This window comes from Colius striatus, chromosome 4 (genome assembly GCF_028858725.1).
Source record: "Colius striatus isolate bColStr4 chromosome 4, bColStr4.1.hap1, whole genome shotgun sequence".
Lineage (NCBI taxonomy): Eukaryota > Metazoa > Chordata > Aves > Coliiformes > Coliidae > Colius > Colius striatus.
This window is the reverse complement of record NC_084762.1, coordinates 1,160,811-1,171,944: the sequence shown is the minus strand read 5'-3', so window position 1 is coordinate 1,171,944 and position 11,134 is coordinate 1,160,811. Positions and strand designations below refer to the sequence as shown.

Genomic DNA, 11,134 nt, shown 5'->3' with positions numbered 1-11,134 from the left:
AGCGCTGTGGCAGGCGTGCTGCTGTGCTCATGTTCTTCAGAACTTGGCTTTGGTCTACAAACACTGAGGCAGCTCAGTTCTTGCAGTGTTTGTAGGAGATGGCCCCTCAGGTGTCACACTCCCATCTCCTTTGGGGCAGGGCAGGGTGGGGATTCGGGCAGTAGGATGGACCATCACCTACCTCAGATCCATCCTGCACATGAAGCTTGTGGCGATCTACCCCTCACCCCACCTCTCGAGGGGCTACAAAAGCCTCCCCCTAACAAAACCATCTCTCGTACCCAGCATGCTGAAGAGCACAGATCCAAAGCCTGCCCTTGGCTACACATGGATTTCAGGAACAGTTTCAGGGACAGCAAAATAAACTGCTGTCCAAGCAATGTATACACAGATACAAGTACTCTGTTGAACAATTAATAAGGTAGTTTGTTTCACCACTTAAAATTCAACAAGAATGCTCTATTTAAGATCATCAGGATCATCCCTGGTGAAAGCCTTTTTGCACATACCTATGAAGCCTACACTCAAAGTTGAGAGCGTTGTGGCTTTTTGGTTTTGCTTTGTTTTCCAAAGGGGCTGATAACCATTTTCACGGCCTGGGAGCAAGCACTGTAGCAGACATACACAAACAAGATAGCAGGCTCATACGGGAAATACTTGTGCTTTCATTTTTATTTCACGGATACAGATACAAGAGATGCAGAATCTTCCATTATCCAGGCTTAAAAGTAACAGGTTGGTTGGGTTTTTGTGGTGGGGTTTTTTTTTTCCAAAATAGCTTAAAGAGGGGGAAGAAAAAAAGAGAGGTGCAACATTGCAAGCCATACAGTTGAAAACCCTGCCAGAATTACCCCTGAAACGCGAGCACGTGGAGCGTGTGTGTCTGCGTGTGTCATCCTGCACCGTAACTGCCTCACCCAGGCTATGAACGTGTATGGCTCGGCAAAGGCTTTGGCATCGCCAGAGGCTCCTGCACGTGCACCTTGGTGATGCTTCTGAAATACAGAGAGAATAAATCTGAGAACCTATCAGGAACCATTTGCTCTCCTTGGCAGCAATGTCTTAAAATGCAGGTGGGACACGGAGGGGAGTCTGTTGACAAAGAGACTTTCCTTCCGTGCTAAGGTGGTTACATTAGCGGGATGCAAACAGCTTCAAACAGAAGAGACAGACATATATATTTATATAAGTGCATGTAACGTAAAGATGCTTCTTTTAAATGAGGAAGGAAGATTTGTCAGGGTAACATAAAACGAACCACTCTAAGACTAGCTTCCAGCAAAACATTTTGCTTTATTGGATCTATTTCCTAGCTACAAGTCAAGCTGACGTCCGTCAAGCCTTTTACCTTCTCATATGGCAGTCTATAAGAAATGTTCCATGCAATGTCTACAACGCTAAATACAGGGTAAATAACTGGGATTAAACAGGTGAGGAGTAACAGACGATTATAAGGACCAGTAACAGCATATTATGTACATACAGCCATATTATATTCTCATGTCTTCACAGTCATGTGCAAATGTGACAAATATGGCTTTTTGTTTGTTTGTTTGTTTTCTCTAAGGAGAGTAAGACATAATTACACAGAACAACGTCTGAAAACGCTTCGGACGCTTTTGCCTTCGTGTGAAACCTGCTCAGTGTCCGCTGCACTGCGGGGGTGTTCCAGGAGGGGGCACAGATTCCTAAGGCACCATAGTCACGGGAAACGGGTTTCATTTCAGCCATGCTGCTGTAGTTTAGTTTTCCTTTTCTTCTTTTTATTTTTTTTTGGTTATATGAAATAATAGGTTGTTGCTAGTTATATAGTAAGCGGCTGATTGTAAAAAATACCATGTTAAAGGCTACACTACATGCCTACCTGTAGCTCCAGGAACGTTAGCTCATCTGAAAACACACTATACAGCGCTGCATATTAAACCTGTGTGGGTTTTTGGTAATACTCTTTTTGATACAAGTAGCAGAGAGTTATAAGGCTTCTGCGGAATAGTAACATTATAATGAACAAATATTTTACACTCTTCAGTACTGGTATTTACAGGTACTAGAACTCCTATGTTGTCATTTGGTAGATAACACGTATCGTGTGTGTGTGTGTGTGTGTGTGTGTATGCACCCTTCCTGCCTATCTAAAGTGCTTGCTTAACTGTATGAGGAAAGAAAATGCATACCTGCTTCAGGTGCAACGAACCCTCACGAGAAGTAGCTGAAATATTTGCTGTGGATCTGAAATGCATTCTCAGGAATTGAAATTATTGCTAAGTTCAGTGCCCTCACTAGGCAATCATCTATATTACTTGTCATATATAAATATATGCATATATACTAGTATGTATGTACATGCATACACATTCATCTATCATGTAAAAGATAGATTTCAATAGGTTTTTGTCCATCAACCTTTCTGGTTTTTTACTTTGTGCTATTCATCTCACTTGTGCTATGACCGAAGCCGGATTAAAATCGAAACCTTAACATGCTGCTACTAACAACCCTACGATTCATTAGCACATAGCAAAGACAACAGGCGAAAGAAAGCTGAGATGATGACGCATCGGGAGGCTCTTGAAATGCACTGAGAATAAGGCAATAGGCTGTACACTGCAGCAGAGGAAAAGCTGGAGAAACTCTGGAATCCAGAAACGAGTCTGACTGCAGCAGGAGCTGCTCTCCCTGCTTGCCAGCAGGGTCCTGTGCTTTTTTCCACCAGCGCTCTCCAGGATGCAAGCTCTACAGTTTCTGCACCTACCGACGCTTGTAATGGTAGCAAATTCAAAGCTTATTAAAAACGCCCTGATGCCACAACCTGGTAAAATAAGGCACTTCCAGGGCTGCATTCCAGCGGGGCCACGCCATAAAGATCAGCACGGGGAAGGAGCGCTCAGCTTTGCCGCGTTCCCCAGGGTCGTCCCATGAAACGCACTGTCTCGGAGCGTACTCCCTCCTCGGGCTCTTGAGATGATTTTCTTTGAAGAAACTGTTTCGTCAGTTGAAGTTGAGGAGCTACTTCTTTCTAAGGAAGAGGTAAATCTTCAGTTCCTGACATTCAGTAAGGTGGAAGATGAGAGTGGTACCAGGCAATGTCTTCAGTTCATTCGGCATCTCGCTGCTGGAGCTGACACGCCAGCTCTGTCAAAGGTGTGTCTGCATTTCACACTGGGCCCGGACCGAGAGCTATGAATGGACACTGGTGCTGGAAAGGTCGTTCCTTATAATTTCATTTACTGCAAAGAAAGAAAACAAAGAGAAAAGGAATCGATTAGCATCTGATTGCTGCTGGCAGGTTCGTTCAGTACACAGCCCCAGCGCCCGCTCCTCGGCAGCTGCCGAGCAGCCTGGGGCCGCTGCCACACTGACTCGGAAATGTAATGCAGAGAGCCACGGGGGGGGAAACCTTAGAGAAAATCACCCCTTTCACAAAAGGGCTGTTTGGCAAGTAGGTTAGAGCTGTAGCACTGATGGCCCAGCCACCGAACCTGGGTAGGTGCAGCTGCAATACCTAGACAGGCTACAACTTCACATGCTGGGCTTTTCCACTGGGGGATGATATTAGGGGGTGGGGGGAAAAAAGAAGAAAGTGCTGTGTGCTTCCCATTCCCTGAAGCCAGTAACACATGGAAAGATATACCATCCTTTTGTAGTGACCAACAGACGTGGCCATGCAGTCCTCACTCCTGTCTGCACAGAGCTGGGAGGGACAGGCACACCCAAACCCTTGGCGAGCGCCAGAGGAGAGACAAACAAGGTCTGCTATCTCAGCATCAGCCACTCAGGCTGCATCTCCACTGATAAAGGGGTGTTTTCTTTATTCACGAGTCTTCTGTCATTCTTCTCCCCCTCCCCTGCAGACCATCACGCGATACAGTTTCCCACACTCCAATTATGTCCATTTATCAGCTTGTGATTTTTGGCTGATGGACAGGAAATGACTGAACCTGGTAAAGGCCATCTATGGCAGACTACACAACATCCCTCTCATTTCCACCCCACCTCCCTGCAGTGACAGCCACCGCCTGATCTATATGAAGATAGACAAAATGCCATCGGTAGGGCCATCACCGCTGCAGAGTTTCCCTCACACTGCTGGGAGTGGGAAACACATGCCCACGTCATGGAAGCACCACGGAAAAGCCCCCTCTTTCCTTGTGGGCTGCCATCCAGATAACTTCACGTGTTTACTGGAAAAGACCAAGCCTGTCTAAAACCAACTTCCTGAAGCAATTAGTTGGGGTGTTTTTCTTTGGTTTGGGCTCTTTTTTGGTGTTGTTTTTTTTCTGCAGCCCTCTTGCCCATTTAGCAATTGCAGCATATGAATCAGTCAGGATTTGTGTCACAGGTCCCGGCCACCGAAACCACCTCTACCAATGGATACACACACTATAACTCAGAAAAAAACTCTCAGTTGTATTTGTAAATACCCATCTACGGCAGCAAACGAGGAGCGGGATGGAAATGAGATGTGAAGACAAAGCAGTTCTTTTTCCTCAGACTGCCACAGAGTTCATCTCTAATACTGCCAAAGAGCAGAAGCAAATTGAAGCTGCCAGCCCTGCTCTGTGGCACAGGCTGCCCTGCCTGCATCCCAACACAGCAGCACGTTATGTGCTGCAAGGCTCTGGACAGCTTTTGGGACCGAGCCTCTGCCTTGAATGCAAATAGTGCACGTCTTCTGTGGGAAGATTCTTCCATGATGCATTTGTAAAGATAGCTTCTTTGATAAACTTCTCAAAGCCACACTGGGTATGCAGCAAAAACACTCCCTCATACCTTGGTGTTGAGTGTGAGAGTGAGAACAAATCCTCCTCTGGGCCAGGCAGCGTCACAGTTCTGTTAACTTTCCCTCAAAGTTTCTGTGGCATCAAAGAAAGATTCTACTCAAGGTGATCCTTGTCTTTATACAGTTAGTGCTTAGAAACATTAAATAATGAATCCTCACAGGGCTTCTGTAAAATGTGACCCTAAGTATCACAGGTATTTCACAGATGGAGTCAGGGAAGTGGAACAGTGAAGCTCCCCACCTCAGCCAGGATTGTCAGTAAACTATGCCCAGTCTACAGCACAAGCTGAGCGACTCTTGTTGATTCATTCAGTGAAACTTTGAAAAGTAACATCCCCAGCTCACCAGCCTGTGCTTTCCCCTGTTAAAGCATTTAGCCAATCTATTTCAGAAGCAGCTTGATGACATGAGGGTCTAAGAGCCAAGGTCCATCTCCAAGATCAGCTCAGAACCTCAGAGCTGCCCTTCCTAGCCAAGCCAGGTACCGTCAGCCGAGTCCTCTGTCCCTGTAGGACACAATGCTTGCACCAGAGACAACACGACCTCTCCTTCCAGCTGGGATCCCACCTGCCTTGACCCAGACCATGAGAACACTACGGTCCTTCAGTCCCACTCCCTCCAGCTCTCAGCAGCCAAACCAATCTGTCCCCAGCTGAAATCCCATTGTTACTGACTCCGGCAGGACACAGATTAGACCTTCGGCTTTGCTGCTCGTTTTTACTCTCTATTACTTTCTTAAGAGAGGTGGACTTCTGCTATTTTGATGTGTAGCAGTCAAGTCTAGTGTGCTTGTGTAGCAACATCTGACAGCTGTTCAACAGCAGTCACTAGACTTGGGAGACAACTGAACCTCAGCCACAGTGCATCCACCACCTGATCTCACAATCCAATGGGGCCAAAACGCCCAGAGGACATTCAACACCTCCCTCACCCATGGTGGCCCACAGACCCAGCTCAGACACACATCTCTCCATCTGACTGGTGCTTGCTCCCCTCTGCCCGCTGCAGTGTTGGAAATGCAAAACTCGCCAATCATAAGGTGGAAAAAACCTCCAGTGAGAGGCAGAGTGCAGCAGCAGCAGCAGCAGGCCCAGCTGGGGCCGTGGGGCTGCTGCCGAGGCGGGTGGCTGGCGGGGGGTGAAAGGGGAAGTGTGCCCAGCACGGGCTTTCCCGTGCCCAGCAGCCCCCAGGCGGGACACAGCGCAGCCCTGGCAGCGGGAGCGGGGCACGCGGGGCGGCTGGCAGGGTGCTCCCCCGCCAGCTCTGGCACAGACACCCTCCTCTCTGCCTCCCTCCCGCGCCCAGGAACTTGTTGGGAGGGAAATGCAGTTTTGGGTCAGTCAAAATGAAGTGAACATATGGATTACATTGATGGTTTTATGTCTTTAGCATCAACAGTTTTCCTTCTCAGTTCTGGCAAACGTGCTCCCTTTCATACCCCCAGACAGCAACGTGTTTGCTGTGGATGAGGGAGTGGATCATTTTGGATCAGAGGGACTGGTTTGGAATGTGTTGACCCAAAACTGCTTTTTTTTTCCAGGAAAACATCAAATATTCATGTTCTTGGCCCAAGACTGTCCTTCCCAATAGCAACTCACAACTCCTGCTCCCCGAGCAGGGCTCTGCTGAAGGGTCCTGTCTGTCTGAGCCGAACAGCGTCGCATCAGCCAGCGCAGCCAGTGGGCAACACTTCGGGAAGGAGCAGAGGAACCAGGCACTCCTCCCCTGACAGAGGGCTCCGTGAGCATCGTTGCTTCTAGTGAACTTGCATGAACTTTCTTCCGTTCTGGCCTTCAGGGTATCCTGCTGCAAGTGTTCCACAGTCTGGAGCTGTGCTGGTGGTAAGGGTACCTTTTTCTTTGCTTTAAATTTGTTTCTTGATTACTTCATTCACATGTGGTGTGATAAGCCCGGTGTTCCCTGTTCCCCCTCTCCTGTGCCATCCTTGGGGCTCTGCTCATTCCCGTGGGATCACTGCAGAGCTCCCTGCAGAGGTAGGACACACTCAGAAAATAACAGGCATTCTTCTCTCAGTTCCCACCTTTCTAACAAAATATTTATGATATACTTGAGGAGGGTCAGCTGGTTGCTGTCCTGGATGCTCACGTTGTGGCTTCCAGAGGTGTCAGCAGAAGAGAACTGTATGTGTTGGGCAGAGGAGCATCACCGGGTGCTAGCAGAACTCCAGCCTGGGTGTGAGTCTCATTCCTACAGCAAACACCAGCCTTGGATTCCACTGCTGCCTGGATACTCCTCCATTCACGTCCTTGTTGCCATTCCAGCAGCAGTTGTCTTTTGAATGAGCCCAGTATTTTTCACAGGAAGGTTGCAAAGGCTTTACACTCATCTTTTAAACCAACATAACCTGAGTACTCTGTCATTCCACGGACAGATGAGACCCAAAGGATTACCTGCCTTGCTGGAGGCCCTACACGGTGCAGCAGATTTGCAACAGCATGCAAGATGCTTTGCTTTCAGTGCCTCCAGTAGCACACCACCTCCCTTAAAGCAACAGGTTGATCCCTATCAGATCAAACAGCTGAGTACAATGATTTACAGCACCTTTGTCATCAAATGTTTCTCAATGTTTTTCTGCTGGCTTTACGGAGGGGGGGCCACTGTCGCTTTCACAGCTACCACCTACAGCTCCCCACAATGCCTTCCCTCAGTGGTATTTTCCATTGTCACCTTCAGCTTTTCCACTGACAGAAAGCAAAAAAGAATTAATAGTGCTGAGAAATGCAGGTAACACGTGACCTCTCTACCTGTCAGGCATCTGAAAGAGGAACTTTTCCTTTGCTAAACAGCAGATGCCATGGTAGCAGGATGTGGTGAGCTGTTACACCGCATTTTAGTTTAATAAAGAGGTTTTTCTTCTTGTATTCCGCTTTGCTTTGAAATGCCCTTGCAATGGAAATTTTTGCTTTACTAATTAACAAAATCAGTGTCTTACCCATGCACCAGTTTGGGTTCCTGCACAGAACAGGACAACCAGATATAACCGAACAAACGTGGGTTCCATATTTAGACGTGAACTTCGTAGGAAATGGAATATTTTTAACATTTGGTGGCTGTACATGGATTCCATCAACTGGCAAAACTTTAAACTTCTGCAGATTTCTGCTTTCCTTGTATCTGAACACTAATATGCATAACTCTGTGGCCTTTTGCTGTAATAAAATACCCATTCTCCTGAGACAAAGTTCCAGCTTCCAGCTCAGACACTGGTCCCACTCAGATCCAACAAGTTACCATGTCAGTGGTGTAGTGGGGAGAGGGCACATGCAGGGGCTTCCCACAACTGGGCACCTCTTTGAGGCTACAAATATGAGAACCTGGGGGGCTCGTGATTCACTGGACATGGACGCGTCTTTGCTCCTGAGTAAACAGCAGTGGCGTCAGCGCCCGTCCTTCAGGATGGCTTTTGGTTTCCTTATCTACAGGAAGAGCCACATGGCACGTCCCAAGACATATGGGCCTTCAGGGTCACCTCAAGCTTCTTTCCACAGGTGACTAACCAACCTTTGCTTGTTACTTCAAGTGCTCTGTGACCGCTGGAGACCATTGTCTCTACCATGGTGCAGAACAGAAGCAGGAGCTTCAGACACTGCAATGCTCTCTCACCAAGAAGGAGCGAAAGCAGCCTGCTCTGACCGGTACACAGGGCACGGAAAGTACCAGTAATGCCAGCTGCATCCTTCTGGCCACAGGTGTGCAGTGAGGGCTGGACGCTGCCATGTCGGGGACAGCCCTGCTGCTTCCCCCACGCGGCTGAGCAGCCGGAGCACGGCCACGCCTGGCTCTGCACGCACAGCTACCTGTAATCTCCAGAGAGCAGCAGCAGTCCCAAAACCAAAACTGCCTCGGTTTAGCCCATCAGCTTTGCCTTCCTGCAGAATCCCCTTGCTCAGACCAAGCCTTACTTTGGCACCACCACAGCGAGACCGAGGTCAGGGACCTCTCCAGTGCCTCGTGACCTGGCGCAGTAACACACGGGGTACTTGGGGGCAGGATGTACCCCTAAGTGCTCTGAATTTCCACTGCCCGCTACAGCTCACAAGCACCATGGAGCAGGGCCTGTGTTTTCCTCTCTGCCGGGCACACCTTTGACCACGCTGCCACTGTTCAGCACACAAACAGGGACAGGGAAACATAACCCTGGAGTGAGTCTGCGAGTCTGACGCTGACACCACGCTACCTGCAGTAAAGCTTGGTGGTATGACGTTGCCTTTGCTGCCTGTAATTACTGCTCTCAGATTTTTCCACCAGCGATGCCACATCTTGCTCCATCACACTCCTGTGCCCTCGTATGCCCTTCATTTCAGATGAAATGCCACATATTAGCATCACTGAGAGGAGCTCAGAGTCACAAATGAACGCGGAGGAAGCAGAAATGCAGCAGGAAAAAATGTTTTTCCTTCTCTCCACATATAGATTAAAGAGAAAAATGACTGAACATAGATACCTACACAGCAGGTAAAGAAATGAATGTATAACCTCCTGTATAACCTCCATCACACGAGTAAATTCCTACAGTTTTTATCAGGGTGCCTACTTCCTCACTGCTCATAAGTCACACTTCTTTCTGACATACAAAAGCTGCCACAAAACAACACAGAATTACTACTGAAGTGGCTGAAAAAAACGACAGTCTTAGAGAGGCACTTTTTTCAAAGCTAGTAAGTATTGTCCCATGAATAAGAAAAAAAATCATCAAGTAGTGATACGAATTCCTGAGGTGCCAGCCTGTAATGTGAAACTATAGATCACATTAAAGCTCACTGAATTAAAAACCAAACAAAACAAGTCTTGTGAAGCAATGGAAAATATAACTTCACACGTTCCATAAAGAAGTCAGATCTTGTATTACCTCAGGTGTCCTGGATGTGTTTAAACCTTAAACTTATTTTTATCTGTTTAATCATAATAAGCCACCACCACAGGGCATGCTATTTTTGGAGACAGCGAGCAGGACGGCGGAGCAAGTGAGTGACAACGAGGAGCAGGTTTCAATAAAACATGATCCTCCCCTACGAGCGAGCGTCGGCTTGGCACGAGGGGTGGCATTGTTGTGTGCGACAGCCACCAGCACCCAGTCACTTTCCTGCCTGCTCTGCCCTCTGCCTTCTCACAACTGCCAATGGGGAGGCAGTGCCCCACATGCGAGGGCTGGGGGGAACACGGGCCCCTCGCCGCAGTGCCGTGACAGCTCCGCGGCGGTAAGGCAGCCGGGGCTCTTGACGAGGTGCCCAGACTAAATGAGTCCCATCCTATCGCACCACAACTCCCTGGGTTTGGGGTCTTTTCATCCCTCCCATGTGCAGCCCCGGGACTGCCCTGTGTCTCTCGCTCTGCAAACACTCAGGGACGGATTCCTGGCTGCTGGGAACCGGCTCGGGAGTTGGCAGAGCCCTGCACACCGGGGTCTAACCTTTGCCTCCTTTTCACTCCCAGCCTGCGGGTGGCTGAGCTCAGTGTGACTTAGCTTTTATATCAAAGAACCAGAGTCAACAAGAATATTCAGTAGCCCTCAATGGGACAGGCTGGGGCTGCAAAGAGTCTGCAGGACCTGCCCCAGGGCGACCCAAACCACCTTACACACTCACACAGGCGAGAGGGCAGGGCAATGGCCAAAGAAACCACATTTTAACCAAAACGATGTGTTTACGTTCCTAACAGCATCTGTAAGGGAAACAAAACAGACATATTTTACGTTTTACACAATATTTCCAGAGGACAGAGGAGCTGCCTCAAGCAGCCAAAGCCCAGGGTGGCTGCTGCTGGAGGGGCCTGGGACTCGGGGAGGGCACAGAGAGCAGCTGGTGCCACGTCACTGGGACAACAGCCCTTTGCAGGACACACACTGACCCCGTGATGGGCTTCACCTCCCAGGACAGTGCCCAACAGTGGAACAGTGCTGTCACACCCCGACACTCCAGACTCATCAGTCATGCCCTGCAGCATGACGAGAGTGAATTCAAAGTCAAAACAAATCTAAAGCAATTCTGCATTTGCCTGGGTTTTAGTCTCCAGATGCCTCTGGCAGTATTTATTAAATCCTGAATTTAACAGAAATGAAACTTTTTTTCCTGTTTGCTCTCACATTTCTGATCCCATCCCATGAGGGTTCCTGTAGCTCACAACCAGCAGCCAGTCGCAGCATGGGCAGCACTGCAGGCACGAGGCTCTCAAAGCATCCAACGGCTGGAAGAGGAAAGCTAAAGCCCACCTGATGGCCCCAAGGGCCAGCAGCTCCCCAGGCTCAGGGGCAGTGGATGGGAGAGGAGGAGCGGGTCTGGACCATGCTGCAAAGCTCCCGAGCCTGGCACCGGAGGCTGCTGCCTGGGGACCTCC

The 11,134-nt window shown here is 48.8% G+C and overlaps 1 protein-coding gene across 3 annotated transcripts in view; it reads right to left on the bottom strand.

The window, feature by feature from the left end:
- Window positions 1-654: 654 nt before the first annotated feature.
- Window positions 655-11,134, bottom strand: part of NFATC1 (nuclear factor of activated T cells 1) — a 105,282-nt gene continuing 94,802 nt past the window's right edge. For all 3 annotated transcript variants that reach the window (XM_061995611.1, XM_061995612.1, XM_061995613.1), the window contains exon 10: window positions 655-3,227. In XM_061995611.1, coding sequence (XP_061851595.1) covers window positions 3,178-3,227 — 50 coding nt within the window. In that variant the 3' untranslated portion in view covers window positions 655-3,177. The remainder of the gene's footprint in view (window positions 3,228-11,134) is intronic.